Source organism: Sebastes fasciatus, chromosome 7, assembly GCF_043250625.1.
Source record: "Sebastes fasciatus isolate fSebFas1 chromosome 7, fSebFas1.pri, whole genome shotgun sequence".
Lineage (NCBI taxonomy): Eukaryota > Metazoa > Chordata > Actinopteri > Perciformes > Sebastidae > Sebastes > Sebastes fasciatus.
In genome coordinates, this window is record NC_133801.1 from 28,895,825 (window position 1) to 28,917,558 (window position 21,734).

The 21,734-nt window shown below is 40.3% G+C and overlaps 1 protein-coding gene across 2 annotated transcripts in view; it reads left to right on the forward strand.

Moving 5' to 3' along the window:
- The first annotated feature begins 21,068 nt into the window (after window positions 1–21,068).
- Window positions 21,069–21,734, forward strand: part of LOC141770525 (alpha-2-macroglobulin) — a 40,853-nt gene continuing 40,187 nt past the window's right edge. For both annotated transcript variants that reach the window (XM_074640142.1, XM_074640143.1), the window contains exon 1: window positions 21,069–21,396. In XM_074640142.1, the coding sequence (XP_074496243.1) occupies window positions 21,311–21,396 (86 nt within the window). In that variant the 5' untranslated portion in view covers window positions 21,069–21,310. The remainder of the gene's footprint in view (window positions 21,397–21,734) is intronic.

The following is a 21,734-nucleotide window of genomic DNA, read 5'->3' on the forward strand; positions in this document are numbered from 1 at the left end:
CGATGTTGCAGTTCGAAGGTGTAACTTTAGTTGCAGCCCTGTTGCATCAGATCCGCAGGGGATTCGCTGAGCGCTGTAACAATGTGGCCACACCATTGGTTTATCTGGGGGAACTTTTTCTTATTCCTATTGGCCTGCCATCGGTCTTCCACTGATTGCTAATCATTACACATTAGCAGCGACCTGGGACTGGTTCACTGTGAGTTACAACCAGTGATGTGTGCTGGGAGGAAACCATGACCTCCAGCTGGGAGCATAAAACCACACAAACAGACACTTCAAATAAATTACAACCACAGATTTGTGTACTTTTCTGTATGATCTCCTCTTTTAGCACCACTTCCATCAGTTTGTGCTACTTGCTGTCTGTTGAATTGACTCCAGAAATATTCTCAGTGTGAACTAAAACATTTACTTACACCTCCATACCATTATTGACACACAGTAAGCTACACCTGAACTGAATGGACTGTAATGCTGTGCAATATGCTGCCTTCCACTGTGTAATTGTCTGAAATATATTAATTATTTCTTTTTTTAAGTATTTTTTAGAGTTATAAGTTCTTTTAAGATGGTCATGGAGCATATATACTGTATATTTGTATTCTGGGGGTATCGTTCCTATGCAGAGGGTAGTTTAGTTTATTTATTGACTACACTGAGGGCGTTTTATATTTCAATAATTTATTTATGTATTGTGTTGAGTTGAATGTGCTACTTATTTTGTACTGTAATTACCTTGTGCCTTTTCTACCTTTTTTCTTTTCTTAAAGCTGACTCGGTGTAAACTGTTCGGAATTCCAATGTACTTTGGTGCAAATGGCAAATAAAACTCTTGAATCTTGAATCTTGAAATACTTTGCAAGCTAAAGTCCCTTCATCAAACTTTTGTATGTGTGTAATAAAGTTTACCACTTTATGTTAGTGCACTTTGTGATGATTATTAATATTTCAGACATACATACACAGGTGATAATACGCAGCATCATAGAAGTTAGTTGGATGTTGCTGCAACCACGGTCACTTTTGAATCTCCCAACTAAATAAAATCTATGAATTTATATTTTAACCATCAGAGTATGTAATACACATAAACAGGTATACAACGTTACATATAGTGGTTAAGATTTTAATCTTATTTTTTTATGGTTTTCATCACTTGTTCTTATTAAATGTCCTTACCGCAACAATAAAATAATGTTCATTTTATACATTTTGCTTTTTTAATGTCTATAGTATTTTTTAATTAATTTTCATCAAGCTTTGTGCATCATTGTAAATACTGATATAAAAAAATATTTTCTCTACACCCTGAGAAATTTGGACAGTAACCATATATGTCAGTCTTCATACACAAAAAAATATATAAAATATGTTGTGCTTTATGACAGATATTGCAATTCTAATGTCTAACGTTAGCTATGACTCTTAAAATCTAATATACATGAATTCAACAGTGATATTAAGTTATTTTTTAAATGTAGTTCAAAATACACAATCACTAAGCTGTATGGTGAGGACACACAATAAAGACTTCAGGAGAAAAGATGATCTTGAGGGTCTCCTATGTGGGCGGCCCAACCTGTCATCCATGTAATCACCTGTTAATTTCTGTTTCCATAGAAACTAGATTTGAATAAAACTTTTATTATGGCATTTGTTCAGTGTCGCGGTAAGGACTCAGAAGCTTGGGACAGGCGCATTTAGATGAAAAAATAATGACATAAATGATTTGTAAACAAAAGAAAATAATTTTAATGTAGTGTAAAGTAATATGTATATGAAACAATTCAATTTTACATATTTCAACATTGAGACCACAGTTGTGGGACATGAAGAAAAGTGGTGTTTGGACCAATAAATGCTTCATAAAGTTTATTAAATCACATTATTTAGCAATGATTTTTTAATGTCAAGATGGGTAATAACACTGTTTATCAAGCATTGCACTGAAAATGTTTTCATTGCTGGAACTTTAAATTGCCCGTAGTTGCAGAAACACCCAGTTATTGTTAAGGTGGAATCCAGATTTTTCAAGGGGAGCAATATAACGTGAACAGGGTAGAAAATTGAAATAATAGATATCACCATGAAACTTCTGCAGTTGATTACTGACATTAAGACAAGTTTTCTGAAATGTTATGTTTAAATATCAAATATGTGCTAATTTGAATACGTGTCCAGAACAGAAATGTGAACATTAGATGAAGCAGGTTCAAAATGATTGTTTCATTTTGTTGACATATTAGAGTCAAAGGTTTCTACTGAGGGAATTTTGGATATCTCTTTTTATCACTCCATAAGTCAGAAAATACTGTCAACAGACATAAAACGCCCATTTTCGTCATGTTTTAAGGAATAAAATGTTCTATAAATTACGGTATGAATTATATATAAACAAACGCCTCTGTAAAAAACCTTCAGAATATAGATAGGAATGAAACTGGAAAGTTTGGTGTAGGTAAGTGCTACTGAAGTGGAGATTTCTGGCTCAGAGTCTGAGAGAAAAAACAGCCTTTAAAGATACGGATTGTAAAATTCCATACATTTTGCAAGGCACAGGGTGAATAGGCTCAAAAATATGCTAAAATAAATATAACTAATAGATATCACCATGAAACCTCCCCAGTTGATTACTGACTTTCTCTTCTTTACTGAGTTTTCTGAAATGTTATGTTGTAATAGGCAAATGAGGCATTATCTTATGCAAACTTCTGAAGCAAATAGACAACGTATAGTAAAATAAACACCTAAATGTGGATGTTTTCTTTCCACTAGACTTAAAGAAGACATGTTATGTACTGTAAGCAAAACAGCTCAAAATCTCAAGCGCATGGAAAACAATGTTTTTGCCTGTATAGTGAAACTATAACTATAGTGATAGTTGAGCCGAGGAGAAAACAAGCTGATTGCTGTTTTGTTATGAGGTGTAATGACTAACACAATGTGTTCCTTCATCAGATACATATTAGTCTTTCAATTTAGGATATACTTTATTAGTCCCCATAGGTTAAATTCCCCCTCTGCACTGACCCATCCTAACCATTGAGGAGCATATTTTTACCTTTTTACCGTATAACTTTCATGTTTTTTGTGGAGCGTAGAAATGGAGAAGAGACCGAACACAGAGAGAATACTCAAACTCCACACAGACAGGAGGCAGACAGCCCCCCCACCCCGCACACACACACACACACACATTTGAAATGCTGTATTTCAAAATGAAAATGGCATTAGAAGTAATAAGAGTTCAAACATTAGAGAGGTTATATACACTCTTTGACACTCAAAGATAAAGAAAGTCACTCGCGCCACCTGTTACAGCTGAAATGGAACAACATCTGAGCTCGTTTGTGATAAAGCTGCCACAACCGTTCACAATACATGCTGCTGATTCAAGTGTCAGACTCAGAATTATTCAAACCCACATTATTTCATAAGGTAATCCATTGTTGTGAAGGAGGTTAAATAACGCTCCAAACTTACGCTAAATTTTGGTGATTATTTATGGCCATTTTCAAAGGGGTCCCTTGACCTCTGACCTCCAGATATGTGAATGAAAATGGGTTCTATGGGTACCCACGAGTCTCCCCTTTACAGACATGCCCACTTTATGATAATCACATGCAGTTTGGGGCAAGTCATAGTCAAGTCAGCACACTGACACACTGACAGCTGTTGTTGCCTGTTGGGCTGCAGTTTGCCATGTTATGATTTGAGCATATTTTGTATGCTAAATGCAGTACCTGTGAGGGTTTCTGGACAACAGTTGTCATTGTTTTGTGTTGTTAATTGATTTCCAGTAATAAATATATACATACATTTGCAAATCTCCCTTTAAGATACATTTTGAACAGAAAAAATGTGCTATTGATTTGCGATTAATCTCAATAATTATGGACAATCATGCGATTAATCGCGATTAAATATTTTATATATATATATACATTTTATATTCACACACATTCAATGATTTAAAAAAAAAATGTTTTTCATTTACACTGAAATGTGTATATAGATATTTTGGCTTATAATAATATAGAGTTTGTAAATTGTCCACCTCACTGCAATGATCTTTAAAGTTGTATATATTATATTTATTTATTTATTTATTCAGTCACTGAGTGTTCCAGAGTTAGATAGCTACCCTACATTTCATCAGCAGTCCCTGGGCAGATGTTATAATTCACACAGGGGTACAGAGAATAAACTTTGCATCATTCATGTTTATTGATGTATTTGTCAACAACTACAACTCCTACTGTGGACGCCCATAAGGGGAGGCTGCTGTATTAACAAATAATGGATGACAATATACTAAAACACACCTATAACATCGACAAATACTGTACTCTTAAAAATGTCCTTATATATACTTACAACTACAAAATATGAAATGTTTATACATAACGTATATATATGATAACTAGTGGGGTTAATGTAAAGTGTTCCCCATAATGTTGTGTGTGTTAGTCTGTCACATACACACAGAATGTGCTTCACCGTACACCGTTTCACCTGCCACTTCACACTCTGATGCCGTTATATAAATGTCTCTCTCTCACAACAACATCATTATCATTTAACAGGCTCCTCAGAACACCACCTTCATTTAATCATGAGGTTTAATGAACCGTAGAAAAACAGTACATCTGCCACAAGTGCAAGCGTAAAAAATGTAAAGACATGTAAGTTAATTACACGACACAACGTAGATGTTTTTTTGTTTGTTTTAATATATAGCCGGCTGTCTCTTCCAGTTGCTGGAGGACAGACTTTGATGCCAAATACAGTAAAACAGACAGATGATCAGGTCCAGTTTACAGACAGCGGCGATGAAACGGCTGCTCTCTGGTGACAGCAATTTAAACAAAATGTGTCTTATAATCCCTCTGTAATGTAAGAACGAATGTGCGTTATACCGCAACAGCTTTTCTGTTATCACACATATTTAAAGGATAACTTTGGTATTTTTCAACCTGGACCCTATGTTCCCATGTTTTTGTGTCCAACTGACTAATAGTGACAGTTAAACTGGTCCAGTATTGAGGGAGAGCGCTGTAGGCGGCAGCTGCTCACGGGCTGCAATGTAATCCTATTGGGGCAAGCTGGCACCGTCATTTATGTCCACTTAAGGTGCTTGTTTTTGCCATTACAGGCTCTGATTGTTATTATAAGTGTCTGACAACATTATGGAAAGAGTCTCGCTCAAGGAGAAGTCTCGTTCTGAAATCTGGCGAGGTGACGTGTTTGCCGGAAGACAACGGTGGAATAGTGGAATACATCCATGGTGGAAACGCGAGTGTTTGTTGTGTTGGAGTACAGAAAGTTTATCTTACTGTTATCTAAAGATTTCCCATGTCACGGCTGGATATTTAGATGATTCCGACAATGTGGATGAGCTCTTTGAATTTGATGGCCACCCGTATTTATTTGAGCCAGAGTATAGCCTGTAGGGATATTCAGATTTCACAACGAGACTTCTCCTTGAGCGCTACTTGGACGCAATAACAAACAGACCGGATCAAGCGAGAGGTAAGAAAAGGTTTTATTTCTCCGTAGGGTTCTTTCCATAATGTTGTCAGACACTTATAAAACCAATCTGAGCCTGTCAGTGGCAAAAACACGCACTTATAGTGGACGTAACGCTACATTGACGCTGCTCGCTTGCCCTCGCAGCTCGCTTTGCAGCTGCCGGTTACAGCGTTCTCCCTCAATACTGGACCAATTTCAGAAATTGTTATCCCCATTAGTCTCTTAAGCTTTAAAAATGTTGTACACTGTACGGTCCGATTGTCAGCCATGACCTGAGTGCTCACACTGTACGTGTAAAATAAAAAAAAAATTTAAAAAACATGGTCCCGTCAGCTCCTGCGAGCCGTTCTGGCTGTTGACAGTTGTCATTAAAGATTGGTTTGAAAGCTCCGAGGCAGGTAGAGTTTGTTTGCTAGCAGAGGTCTGTACGGGTCACAATGCTAACAAGGCAGAAACACGCTGCCTTGATCATCTGTGCCATCCTGTCCTATCAAAAATATCGCAATATTATGTTTTGTGATACTGTATCGATTCTCAAAAACACTGAATCGATTTTTAATGAATAGTTGACATGCAAAGATTAACTCAGTCAGTACTTTATTTCATTTGCAAATAGATGCACCTTCTCAATGTACAGTATGTGCCCTCTCAAAGTAGTGCTATGATGTTGGATGTTACAGGGACTGTGATAAATGCAAATGCAGATTCCACTGTTCTGATTGCATAAAACAAAAATTACTGTAAGAAAAAAGGCACTGACGTTGGGGAATCGGCACGTGGCTCTGCTTCAACTGTGTAAGAGCCTGTGGACGGCCGACCAAAATTTCTGACATATAAATTAAATTAATCCAACCGCCTGAAGGCCGGTCAGGAGGAGTTAATCCAACTGTACACTGTACGGCAAACAGCGCCCGACGAAGCTGAAATTTTGGTTTGACTCTAAAATTCGGGCCATAAACGGGCTGAAATGGTACAGCGTATGCCCAGCTTTAGACACAGAAACATAGGGAAACAGGGTCCAGGTTGAAAAATACCAACGTTAACCTTTAATGTCTTTCTCCCTATGCAGGCTGTCACTCTGTTTGTGTTCCTTGTCCCTGACCTCTGCAGGCTGTAGTGTGACAGGTGCTGCAGGATGTGTGGCAGTTGGACAGGCTGGCCCTCATTAGTAAAACCAGTACGACTCTGCATGGCTCCCTGGCTGGGGCTCCTCTGCCTATCCTCTGCCTCCCCGACGAACCAAAAGCTGATTGAAGCAGCCAGGTCTTCTTGTTGCTATAGTAATAGGCAACACTGGCTCACCCCTCTCTCGAAAAACATGTTTTTTGGCATCCCTGTAGCCGTGGGTTTTTTTTACGGCCTCCCCCTCAGAGCTCTTTACGCCCCCATTGTTTACAGTGTTCGCCTTGCTATTTTTGCAGACGGTGCAGTTTTTTATTATGCATGATGCACCTCTTTAGTCGCGCATGAATTTGTAATCATCCTAGGTCGCGGGGATCAGGAAAAAGTTGTGGTGCTACGTGCAATGCCCGTGCAAGAATGTTACACTTCATCTATTTTATAACCTCTAACAATTCATCAAATTATTAGGATCAATTATATCAATAGCACATTTTATTCACACATTCCAATGTCTTTCTAACAGCAAATTTAAGATTTAGGAATACACGGTGAAATAAAAAACTCATTTAAAATTATTAACTTGTTCATATTTCAATTATAATTGCCTACATGTTAAGAACATTTGATGAAATAAAATATAAATATTAGCATCTGGATAATTAGTAATATCTCAGTGACCTTGGCACAAATATAACATATTCTATTTGATGTGAACCTCCCGTACTGTATACTGTATATTTACAGTAGAGTCCACAGATTTCAGTGTTGTGTGCAATAGTGCATGTACAATGAATTCCTTAACTTGCAGGCTTTTTCTGTATTGCGGCAAAAACGATTGCCTGCTTTTTGTGCAGTATTGCCCTCCATCTGTCCGTTTGTACTGTACAACCATACAGGAGCCCTCTCCAGCAGTGCATCGTGGGATGGGAAGAGCCTCCTTCAAAGACGAAGGCGGCCATGCACTCCTCTACTATGGCACGTTGGTATCAGTTACACCATAATTTCATCACCGGCAGCTCCCTGTGAATCCCGCTTACATTAACTTTTTACAGGGATTGGCAACGCAGACGCAGAGACGCATGGCAGTGCCAGCACTTGAACCCGTTTAGATTTAGCCTCCCATTCAATAGTTGGTCTCAACATATTGTTATTTGTTGATGAAGTGGTGTATTTGTATGAGCAAAATGGTGTGAATTGTGAAGAATCCCTGCAGTTACAGTGGGATTACATTGAGAGAAAAAGGCGAGGGGGGGATTAAAAAAACAAGAGGATGGGGGAGACTTCAAAGTGGCAGAGTATGCAGTGTGGCTGTGTTTGAATGATGGCTGGCGTATTGTTTTGATAAGTGTTCCCTGAGGAGAACATGAGAGGGAGCGTGTCACTTTCTCCTCTCATCTCCGCGAAAAGGGAGCCGGGCACCGAGGGGAACGTCAAAAACCAGCCGTAATTACAGCATTCATACAACAATACTGCAGAGCGGCTGGTTCACACTCACACACACAGCAGCCCAAACACACACACACACACACACACACACACACACACACGGCACAAATGCAAATGAATTAATTTGCTTTAAACATGAAGCTAAATGAACATGTTAGACCCTGAGATGGTGATGATAATGCCGGCGCACAGGGAGCAAGGAAGAATATCAAATGTAGACAATTGAATCCGATCCCCACGACACACACGCATCTGCTTTCATCCCTGATCATTGTGAGTTTATCAGTCACTGTTAACTGCTTTGTTCTCAGACAAAACACAACGTTAAATACACTGTAAATTCACATATTTGTTTACAAAGGGTCTGATGTAATTAAAATAAGGAACATGAATAAAGATGAGTTAATTAACCCATTAATTTGGCCATGAACCTCTTTAGGATGATGAAGTGATGATTACCATAGTGGGTCTCATTATGAGATCTCTTTTATTGTTTTGACTTATTTCACAGATTTTGTAGATTTAAAGACTGCAGACAAATGTGCTACCTTTAACACATTAAATAACTGATCAAAATGTGACATCTGCAGTAAAATAATGTTATTCTTAAACAGCTTCACATTGAGATTTAGAGCAACTGAAAGTGAAACACTCTTCACTCAACGGCAATAAATTTAAATATTCAAACAAAACGACGAGAGAAAGGACACACAGCCTGACCACAGCAGCAATATTATTCAGCATACTGTATACTATACTGTTAATATTGGTCCCCAACCTAAGGGTCTGGACCCCCACAAGGGGTCATGAGTGTAAAACTTTAACATTAGGCCTTTACGTTGTTTTTGCTAAATACAAATTACAAAAGCAACATGAATAAAGATGAGTTGGACTTATTTCACAGATCATTGAAGGTCATTGTTTTTTCAAATAAATGATCAAAATGTGACATTTATTCAAAAAGCAACCTAATGTGTTTATTTCTCTCTTTCTTTTGTAACTGCAGTAAAATAATGTTATTAATAACAGCTTCACGCTGAGATTTAGAGCAACTGAAAGTGAACGCCAACAAATAAATTAAAATATTCAGGCAACGTGAGTGGAGAGAAGGAGCCCTGACCACAGCAGCAATATTATTCAACATATACTATATTGTTAATTCACTGTCAGTTTACTGGTCCCCAACCTAAAGGTCCCTCCCACAAGGGGTCGTGAGATGAATACTGAGGGGAGGAATTAAGACAAATAAATGCGGCTGCATGTACATATACTGTATATGTATATATACATAAATGTTTTACTTCTTTTCCAGAATCTCTGCTTTGTCTTGTGAAGGATTGCATCGTTTTATCTCTTCAGGCCTCAAAAAAGTGTCAAAATAAAACAGTCTAATAGGGGGGAAAAAATATTTTCTATTCAGCTGCTCACAACTCAAAGACGTGCACTCTGTGACGAGCGGTTGCATGTAGACGCTGCTTTGTATTAGGGGGTTACAAGCAAGTCAAATCAATTTTATTTATATTTATAGTCACAATTTGGATGAATTCGGTATTTAATGGGGGGGAGCAGGAGTTCCTCGTACACTGTTGAACAGAACACATTTTAAGGGAACATTTTAATTAAATTCCACAGAAATGAGCACTTTACTGAGAGTGGAGGGAAAGCTTTTTAAAGCATCAAATTTAATAATTATCAGTACTGTTGCATGTCGTACCCTTCTCTCTCTCTCTCTCTCTCTCTCTCTCTCTTTCTCTCTCTCTCTCTACTGCCACTATCAAAATAAAAGCAAAATGCCAAAAACACACTGTTAAAAAGAAGGAAAAAAAATCTGAACTGACCTTCAAAATAAAACGGTCAAAACCTGCTGACACAAACTTGAATGGATGATAGGAACATAAACACACACACACACACACACACACACACACACACACACACACACACACAGAGTCTTATATTGTGTATTAAGTTAGACACACGTATGTGGACAGGTGAGGAGGTTTATTGACTGAGACAGGCCGTCCACCAGTGTCAGTGGACTGAGGGGGGAAAACTGTTAAATTACATTATTTCTTTCATTGCAGGAATACTGATTCTATCATTATATTTATTAAAGCTCACATTCTAAAAGTGTACTTGAGTTTTCTAGCAGGATCACACAGCAGAGCAGATGAGTTTACATCCAGAGAAACCCACATTACTAGATTACTGTTGTCTTTCTCAGGGTGTTCCACCGCAGTCTCTCGTAACGATGTTGTGGTTGGGGGAGAGTGTACCAAGCCCGTCCCAGCGATTTCAAGTCATTGTGGTCTCATTACAGCAGGCTGTTGGTAATCCTCTGCCTTTGATCTGGGAGCTGAAGGGAGCTGTGTTTTACTGTAGTTTAAACAATGTTCTCCCTGCTCCCTCAGCACCTCCACCAGGAGCCCTGTGGTAGCTGAGGAGCCACAGCCACGAGACGTGAGCAGGAGGGAGTAACGGGAAGCTGGAGGGGGTTGGGTTGTTTTTCAGCTGAACGCAGGTGAGACAGGAGCACAGATGGACGTTTGTTGGTGGTGCGTAAGTGAATCTGAGGTGAACCAGAAGGAGACTCATTCCACCAACGGGCTCAGATGGAGCGTGCGTTTCAATTCAAGTCAAATCAGAATACTTTATTCATGCCCCTCTGAGAGCCACAATAAGCCTGTTTTTATATATTTTTAGGGGGGAACAGGGGGATATTTAGGGGGGGAGATAGCAGGTCAGCAGTAGATGTCACATAGAAGTGGTGTACATCATCTGAAAGCTGGGAGCCTGGAGATTAATTTGAGATGCAGCTCAACGCTGTGTGTCAAATTGTTCTAGTCATAAATCAAAAATAAACATGAATTAATTAATGAATTAACTACAATAAATTGTGATTGTGTATAAGGGTTTAGAACATGATGGCCATTCCCATGCTCTATTATGGCTCATAAATTGTTGCAGCAATTTACCATCTGTTACACAGATTTGGAGCTAAATTTAACCATGTTTTACCACTTGAGAATTGATAAAAATGATCAATAATCCCTCCAAAATACCACATTAAGACACCAAGACCTTGAGGAACACCATAGAAAAAGCCATGTTGTGATTTGGTATTGAATTGGATTAAGGTAAGGGATGTAAACCAACAAATAAGTGAAAAGGTTAGTATATTTTCATTAAAACTGCTAAATTTGAGATAACGCTTTCACACAAATGGGACGGACGTAAGGTCACAGTAACCTTGACCTTTGACAACCAAAATCGAATCAGTTCATCCTTGAGTCCAAGTGGACGTTCGTGCCAAATTTGCTCGAAACGTGTCGCTCACAAAACCATTGTTTTCCTATGGTACGGTGCTGCTGGCGTCCAGTCTTTTCTTGCACCACCAGTCACGTTTTTTTTTAGACGCGCATATAAGTCAAAGCATTCTCAACTTTTCGGCACGAGGCACGGAGTCGCACCGCTCGTCAATGTCACACTTGTCCCAGGCAGCCAATCGAACCAAGCAAGAGGCAGGGTTTACTACTTTACTGTTTTCTTCCTCTTATTTTGATGCCAGTAGATGTGGCTAGCTAGCTAGCTAGTTAGGAGAGCTACAGAGTAGGTACCCTTTCTCTAGTTGCAAAAAAACAAGATGGCAACGGCCAAAATGCCGGTCTTGAGGCTTCAAAATGGCATTCCATAAACTAATGGTTGACGTCACGGTGACTATGTCCACTTCTTATATACAGTCTATGCTGCAACCATAAGGTAGGCCTATAGAAAGTTTTTAAACAGCGGTGCAATGAAGATTGTTTTGCATCTGATCATGTTCGTAGAGAAAATTAAAAGTCAAAAGTTAGCATAAAGACTGGAAACAGCCTGGCTCATTCCAAAAGTTAAAAAAGAGAGGACTCATGAAACCACTGCTATCGGTCATGATCTACTGTAGAAAAGGTAAGAAATGACCCCCCCTGTAAAACTACAACTTGTTATACTCTTCAGTTTTTGTACGTATTAAACAAAGAAGATAAAATAGGTTACTTAGTGAGCTTTAAAGGTGTTGGTAGGCAGATTTTTTATCATCTTGAACAGAACCAGGTTAGCTGTTTCTCCCTATTTCCTGTATTTATGGTATGGTAGGCTAAGCTAAGCTAAGCTAAGTAGCTGCTGATTGATGATAGCTTCATATTGAACAACGAGATATGACAGTTGCCTGCTGGGGGTAAAAAATGAGCAGATGCGAGTAGTTGTGTTGTGGTGTTTCTATACATCAGCAGCTCCACTGGGCTTTCACCATGGATGCTGATGTCATCATCCCAGACAAACCAACCAATCGGGAACAAGCAGTTGCAACAATAAACAACAATTGCAACATGAATTGTTACAGTGTTTTTTCTTTATGAAAAACATTGTTATAATTCTGCATTGAATGTCAATATTTTGTTATTGCTTACATCAACCTCTAACTCTGCATTTTACACACCTTTTTTGCAAGCTGTCAAAAGGCATTCTGGGAAATGTAATGTATAAGCATTATTTTCTTAAAACACAAACACAGCTGGAGCTGTAAGAATATTTCAACTGGTTTCTAATATAAATTAACACGTTTTTTTTTTGTTTTTTTTTCCATCATTCACCTTTATTCTAGTGCAGTGACCTGTCTTACTCATTCTTATTTCATGATACACTCATTTCTAGGAATGACACAAGTTGATTTCTATTCATTACGTTGCAGATTTTTTCAAGGTAGTTTTAAGAAAATAAGGTTTTTTAGCCAAACAAGCAGTGTGGCTTTAGGGATGGCAATGTCGGTCTGTCTGTCTGTTGGTCGGTCCACTCCAGACAAAAATGTCTCAACTATTGGATGGATTGTCATGAAGTTTTACAGAAGACATTCATGTTACCCAGAGGATGACTCATAATATCTTTGATGACCAAAGTGATTGACTTGACATTTGTGGTGAAATATCTTTACAACTTCTGGATGGTCACATTTGGTTCAGACATTTATGTCCCCGACAGCACGGATTGTAATAACTTAAGGGATCCCCTAACCTTTCATCCAGCACATTTGTCCAATACTTTGGTTTCATGACCAAATACCTGCAAAACTAACAACATTCCCATCAGCCTTAGCTGTAGGCTACTTTGTGTTTAGTGCTGATTATGAAATGGTGAACATGGTAAACATTATACCTGTTTAGCATCTGCATGTTAGCATTTTCATTGTGAACATGTTAGCATGCTGACGTTAGCATTTAGCTTAAAGCACCGTTGCTTGGTGAGCATGGTAAATATCAGCTGCTAAACATCAGCATGCTCGTATTGTCACTTTGAGCATGTTAGCATGCTGATGTTAGCAATACCTCTATGCAACCTCACAGAGTAGCATGGCTATTGACTCTTGTTAGGAATTAATTAAGGTAAGAAACGATACAGTACCTAGTTAAAAAAGTTTGAAGCTGACCTTTGTGTGTGATCAGCCCCTAAAAATGTCTTGTTCAGCATTCGGTTGTACTTAGCTCCACCCTCTCGTATCACTTCTGGTTGCAAAAAACAAGATGGCCACGGCCAAAATGCCGGTCTCGAGGCTTCAAAACAGCAGTCCATAAACCAGCAGTCCACAAACCAATGGTTGATGTCAGGGTGACTACGTTGCGGTTAATATTAGCTGCTATAAACATCAACATGCTAGCATTGTCACTTTGAGCATGTTCGCGTGCTGATGTTAGCATTTAAATCAAAGCGCGTCTGTGCAGCCTGGTAAGAAATGATACAGTACTTAGTTTAAAAGGTTTGAAGCGGTCGGGCCTATAGTGACGCATCTCTGTGTGATCAGCCCCTAAAAATATCTTGCTCAGCGTTTGGTTGTACTTAGCTTCACCTTCTCGTATCACTTCTGGTTGCAAAAAAACAAGATGGCGATATCCAAAATGCCAGTCTCGAGGCTTCAAAACGACGATGTTAGCATTTACCTCAAAGCCCCTCTGTGCAGCCTCACAGAGTAGCATAACTGTTGACTCTTGTTAGGAATTAATTATGGTAAGAAATGATACAGTACTTAGTTAAAAAAAACTTAGTTGACACAGTAAGATGAAAAACACTCTGCAGTGAGTAAAGTGGTCGCAAACAATTAATGTATCAGAAAATTGGCTACAATTTAAAATTAAAACAAATAAGTCTTCAAAAACTACCTGGATTATGTTGGATGTAACGAAATGGAGATAAAACAATGTAAGAGTATCACAGGGGGAACATAAGTCACACAAAGCATTCTAAAGCTAAAAGGCTGTGTCCGAGTCTCTGCAGCACCCATGGGACTCTTGAAACAAACCAAGGCGATGCTTAATAAACCTCTAGAAACTGCACAGCCAAAAAGAACTGAGGGAACCAAAGGCAGCCAGCTCTCTGCTATATCCACCACCTGAAGCTCAACATATCCCTGCTCAAGCTCTGTACACACACTCGCGCAAACACACACAACCCCGTGGATTTTGTTATACCAATATGGGAATCATACAGTCTGATATGTCCTCACTGACAAAAATTCTCTGGGATTGTGCTCATCGCCGGCTCATGTAGCGCCGCCATGCGCTTCTGTTTGTCCCTGATCTTCAACATTTTGGTAGAAGTGTGGATTCCAATAAAGGCTTGTTAAACAACAGATTTCATTCTCCGACTCAAGAGGGCCCTGCATGGCCCAGAGGCGTAAGCTGCTCCTTTGAACATCTAAATCCCCATGCAGCGCCTGACTTCCCTTTGTTATTCGCTGGTGGATGTTCCTTCACTGTTTTTCCGTGTGTACTATCGCTCTGGAAAGGCTCCAGTGGACCGTGTAGAGGGAGCTTTTAGCTGTAAAAGATCATCTCATTGAGATCATCAAGCCCCAGTTAATTGAACTTTTATGTGCTATCTTTGTAGGAGCACTGGGGTGAACATATTGTATTAATAAAGAATTCATCAGCCAGAGATGGGGAGCCGGATTTAATAAGCCCCTCCCTGGATTGGAGATGAGAGACATGAAACAAACAGTCGGCTCTCAGCCCGAATGTCTGCTGCCCTCTCCTGCCTGCTGCTGTGAACACACACACGCACGCACACACACACACACACACACGCCTCAAACGCAGTATCCAGTTCTCTTAAAAACATCCATGGACTGGTTGGTCTGGGCATATAATAAAGCTGCCACATGAGGGTACATACTGTAAGCCCTGTTTCCACCGCAGGAACTTTCCCCCGGAACTAATAATCTTTTGAGGAACTCATTGCGTTTGGATCGCAGGGACCAGGGTCTAAATTAAGTTCTAGGGACATTTTGTGGGGCCTTTTTACCCCCCAGAAAGGCCCTGCTCGGGGGGTAGTACTTTCTGAAAGCACCAGAACTTTCGGGGTGGAGTTTGCAGGATGACTATCGCTGATTGGTTAAACAAACACACACACACACAGCACTGCTGCTTTAACTCGTGTTCCGCTTCTTTCATAAAACAAGGAAGTACTCTAGTTTTGATTTAGAACCATTTTAGGAAGCCTAATTTTACTTTACGAAAGTAAAGTTAGGCTCTGCTGTTGGCCTCCCGACTCTTAAAGAAAAAAGAAAGAGATAAAAAAAGAGAAAGAGAGACAGCGTGGCGGTGCTGTGAACGAGAGAAAGAAAAGTTATTTCCTCACTGTTTCACGGCGGTTACATTCTAAAGCACAAATAAATAACCATCAAACACTCAACAGATGATTTACTGTGGAGATAGACCCTCTTAGTTTAATTGTCCTACTCTGCATTTCATTCATTACATCCAACGTGCATCAGTAAATATATGCAGCAGTGAATATCGTCGCAGTGAGACTAAACCTAACCTTTATTTTTTTCAACTTTTTTTTTTTCTTTTAGATGAAACAGGCGGACACACTGAACTGCAGGCTGCAGAGTGTGTTAACTGCTGTGACCACCAGCAGCCCCTCGTCCCACGTCATGTTGCTTTTTCATACGTCAGCGGATTAATTTGCTTCATATTCGCAGGTCTTTAGACCGCGGTGGAAGGAACCTTTTAGTTCCTTCGAAAGTAGTTCCAGGGAGTAAAAGTCCTGGGAACTGTTGGTGGAAACCCAGGCTATACAGGGCACAGGCTCTAGAGGGGGCCAATAGGGGCCCCAGTCAGTTGAGGCACCTGTTGACCCCCCTGACATAACATGTTAATCTGGCCGTGGTCAAACCTTGATGCATTCAGATCTGAATCTAAATGAGTAGCTTTATTGTCCGAGTAAGTTTCAAAGACTTTGATGGTTTCCAGTAGCTCCCTATGTACTTATACACAGTATCAAAAACAAATGTGTACATTATATACTATACAGTACAGCCTGCTGAAATGTACATTGACAATAAATTGATATTATGTAACAGTTTTAACAGTTGTCTTCTAAGGTTTCTTTCAGGTTTTGATTGTTGAGTACAATCCTGCAACCACACACTGGAATGACTAGAATTGAATGCAGCGCAGGTGATGCGTGTATGTCCACCTGTGATTGAAAGCTGTTAAACTGCAGTAATCTCATTCTTATGACTTTTATGGTGCTAATGTCTTCTTTTTTGCCTCAATCTACTCACGCAGTAAAAATATTTTATGTTGCTTTTAATGTAAACAGTATTAAAGTGCCATTTGTCTTTATTCTAGTTGGTCTGGCCTTATTCTTTATTGTTTTAAGACACAGACACTCATTTCTCAGACATTCTAAAAAATAAAGTTGATTTCTATTGGAGGCAAGTTGAAATATTATTTATATTATTAATATTATCTTATATTATTATAATTTATTATCTTACAAGCAAATATTTTATACTTGTTTTTAAAAATTAGGTTTTGAGGTTGTATAGACAGAAATGACTACGATGGTGATTGTTTTGCAGTGAGTAAAGTGGAAGTAAATGATGCTTGTTGAGGAAAATGTGTACAACTTAAAAATCAAAAAGTAACTGGAGTGTAATAATGTGAGAGTACAATAGGGGGAGTTTCCCTTTAAAACTTAAAGGGACCGTGTGTAGGATTTGGCAGCATCTAGTGGTGTGGTTGCAGATTGCAAACAACTGACTACCCCTCTTCTCACTCCTCCCTTTCCAAGACTGTGGTAACGTGAGCCACAGAGTGCAAAGAAACGCTGTTCGCCTCGTTCAGAGGCCATCCTTATCATAATAACACTAATTTAGGAGCAACGGAAGTCAGTCAGCGGCTGGCGGTACCACGATTTTACACTGTGTGGCTCACATTACCGCAGTTTCACAAGCGTGTCTGAGAATTACGGTGGCTTTCAGGTAACGTAAAAACGCGAAAGGCTCTCTCTACAGCAGTGTTTGGTTTGTCCGTTCTGGGCTACTATAGAAACATGGTGGAGCAACATGGTGGACTCCATGAAGAGGACCCGCTCCCTATGTAGATATGAAGGGCTCATTCTGAGCTAACGAAAACACATCGATCCTTAGTTTAAAGTAATTATACACTAATGAAAAACATAGTTATGAATATTATAGATCCCGAAATGTTACACACTGTTCCTTTAAGTCACACAAAACACGGCAAAGTTAAGGCAGTGAGCTCTTGAAATAAACTGTTGCTTCATAAACTGGAATACTGTCTTTGGTCTGAAATCCTTTGTAAAAGTAGCCAAACAAAAAACTAAAAAAATATCAATAAACTGTGGTCCAAGACTGATCAATGTTTTTTTTAAGGAACTGGCCATCAACAGGTAATCTGAAAAAAAATCATGTGCCTCTGTGTCCTCCCGTGCTCCTAATGGCATCTGCAAGATTTCACAGACCGGAGGAAAACAACCAATCAGAGCCGAGCTGGAGCCTTGTTGTCTATGAGAGCCGGCTGTCAATCAATCACAAACTCCGACCAAACGATCAAATTACGCAGCGCTGATCAAATGTGAATCGATATTCTGTTACTGTAATGCCTATTTCTCTTTTCATAAACATATTTTAGTGTAATGTTTAGCTGTAAAATGAGAAAGTTTGTGACCATCTTGAGTCATCTGGAGATCAGTTGAGGAAATACCAAGCACCGCCCACCAGCCGGAGCACAGCCAATAGCAACGCTCCATAGGAACGTTCTCTCTCTGAAATGACCTGTGATTGGCCAAAGTCTCCCATCATGAGCTAGATTTTCTAAAGCCTGAAAACAGAGCCATAAGGAGGTGGAGCTGTCTAGTTTTCTCTCAGAACACTTGAATTACAATATGCTGAGAGGTTATTATGGAATGTTTGCCTACTGCAGGTTTAACCTGAACCCATACCTGTAGGCTACTTGATAAATGTGAGCAACAACCTGAGATCTGAAACTCTGTGGGATCAGTGGTGAAAAGTTGAAGAACTGAAAACTGGTGGACCAAGTGGGAAAATACTCAATTACAAGAAAAATGCTGCAATTTCAAACTAAGAGTAAACACGTAGGAGTAAAATGTACTCAAGTGGACAAAGTAAACACAGAAGATTAGACTTTAGTCTCAGTGTGTAAAGAGACCTTGAATCTCCAGTTTTGTGGATTGTTGTGCTTTCAGATCTTTGAGGGGGAACAGGAAGAAGATAAGAAGGAAAGAAAGAAAGAAAGAAAGAAAATGACAGAATAGATGTTAAAACAGGCTTATTTGAACAATTACCCATGAACGTATAGAAGCTATTGCCAGTGGTATTTGGACTGCCCTGAAGCCACCATGGAAGTCATACGATTAGCTCATAAACTGCTGTTAATGGCCGACTTGATTACTCTGAATTGCTGCTACAGAGGCCTAAGCACTCGTCTTCTTCGTTATGCTCCATTATGTCCCGAGATAATCTCCCCAGTGGACATATAAAGTGGTAATCTTGACTCTTGAGTACTACCTTGCACCCAGACCCCAGATTAAAATTTCATGCACTTTATTTGCCCTTAAGAATGTTTCTTAACCTCTGCCATTACTGAGACAGAACCTCTCAGACAAACAAGTGCAGCGCTGTGGGTAAATCTGATTCCAGTAGAAGAATAGTGCTGCACGCAGTCAGTAGAACCAAAGACTGCAATAGCTACTGTATATTGTTATAATTCCTGTTCCATTCAGTCATATCTTTGATTGATTTTTTCAAGAGGAAAGATCAAAAGCAGGAGGAGACAAAAGATAAAAGAAGATAAAAGAGGAGCTGGAGGAGAGACTGTCACCGTGTCACCTCCAGGATAGAGGCAACCCCTGAAATGAATGGAAAAACTCAACACAATACACTTTCAGCACTTGCCCCTATGTGTTGCAGGTTTCTGAAGAAGTCAGACCACGCCATGTCTGTGTTGTGGAAATGAATGTCTCTACTGATCTGTATTCTTATTCTTGTCCTTGCTGGGGAATGAACAGAGGAAGTGTGGCAGGTCAGTCAGAGAGAAGATTTTTAATATCCTTGCAAGAAATTCCCCTCATGTTTACCCTCTCCTGTTTCTCAGAGGGTGATGGGCCTCATCTGAGTTGTCCTTGACACACAATTGTCAGATTACTCAGCTCGCTGTGTGTTTAAAGCTGCAGTGGGTAGAAATGGAGCAAATTTAAAAAAAGTTTATCCAGTTCTCTTTATACATCCTTGGTTTGATCGGAGTTTGCAATTTATTGATAGCCGGCTCTCATAGGCGGCAGCTGGACGGCAGATGGAGGACACAGAGTCACATGATATTTTTTTTTCAGATTACCTGTCTCATGCACTACTGTCAGGATACAGTGACCGTTTTAAATCATATTTGCTCCATTACTACCCACTGCAGCTTTAAAGCAACTGTTTGTAACTTCTTACACGTATAAATCAATCTGGGTCGGTGTCCCATGCGCACTCGTGTGTGGCTACGCTGTTCAGACAAGACTCCAACACAAACTACACGGAAGCACCAAAGTTATATCTAGTGAAGCCCGTCTTGCAAAACAGTGTTTGCCGTGGTCGGAGGACACGGGGGAGACCGTAGCTTTGGTCTCCAGGACCGGAGTCTCTGCTGTACTCTGCTCCTCTGCCTGCCTGCCTTCACCCAGCTCGCTCCACCTCACATGCATGCGCGCAGACTACACACTGCAGAAGAGTTAGTTGCGCTGAGAATATCTAGTGAATGTACAGTGGACGTTTGTGCAGAAATAAATGCGGCAGCTCCTCCAGACCAACAGAGCTTTACTGTGTCTTGTTTCCTGAAGTGACGAGGCTCCGGAGCGAGAAACGTTATCGTCTCCGACCAAATCTGCGGTGTGACCCCTGTTCCATCTGAATGCGGTCGGGAGGCTGAAGCAGGAAAAGCCAACACTAGGCTCAGCATTGATTCATGGAGAGACCTGCGTCTGGTCAGTTAACATTACTGCCAAGCAGCTGAAATATAGAGTGATATTGTGGTTTTAGCTGACGTGTGTCGCCTCACTGTTGTGAGCGATGCTGAACAAGCATTTGAGTAAACAAGCATTTCTGATTCTTACAAACAGTCCCTTTAAGTGGGCCTACATACCCACATTTGGTCAAACTAAGCCCCAGATTGCTCGTTTTTTTTAGCTGATTTAGTACTAGAGGTGTTTGCATTGTGCATGGACAAAGAGTCTGGACTGTGACATGTATGATTGTGAAAGTCAATCTAGATTTTGCATAGCAGGGGGGGGAGGGCTCTGTGGAGCCACTCAGGGCCCCACAACAGACATCTTCTATCTTAGAAGAAGTGGTATATCTCTCATCAATACTCAATAAACAGTCTGTGTGTTGCTCAACATTGTTGAAACTGCATGGTCATCATGTCTGTATAGGCTCCTGCACTTTCCCAACCAACCACCCATTCTTTTTCACCCCCTTACTCACTCACTGGGTTGTGGACTTTTCTTAAATTCCTCAGAAACTGGAGGAGTGCAGTGTTGGCAGCAGCCAGCCAAACAGTGATTCAACTTTTGGGAAGTGAAACTCTTTGGGGAATAGGGAGGAGGCTGCGAAGGTCCAACGGATTTGGAGGGGAGTGACTCCAGAGGGAGGAGGTGGTGGTGGTGGTGGAGGTTTTGGGGATGTTATAAACAGCAAACCACCGCCACCGCCCTCCCTATGAGCAACTTGTCCTGCACATCCCCCTGTCCTCCGCCGCCTCTCTCTCTGACTCCTCCGGCCCGCAGTTGAGGGGAACAGGCTGGAAGCACGCCCTCTGGTCCCGCTGCTGCTGCTCGCTGTTGCGCACCGACTCTCTCGCGCTCTGCAGACATGATGGCACCTGTCCTCCAAATGTTTGGTGTCGTCATCGCATCAGCGCTCCTGCTAACCGTGACATCGGTCAAACTCAGTGACAAGTAAGTAAAACAAACGCGTTTTTCTTCAACAAACTTCGTGGTCGCACGTCGTTTTTTTTTGTGCGTAAAAAGTTTGTTTTGTGCGTCACGCTAGTTAGACGCCAAATGCACGCGCCAATGTTTGCTGGAGAGGCAGCTGATTAAGTTATTGCAAAAAGCCTAATTTGATGTCGTGTTGTATGTTTGTTATCACTAAGGACCAAAATCCAGCACTGCCCCCCCACTGGTGAGGCTGAAAGTCCAATGGTTGGCCTCAGGACACTGTTATGCAACCTGTAGAGAGGCAGATCCACAAGTGTGTGTGTGTGTGTTTGAATAAGTGTGTGGGCGTGCGTGCG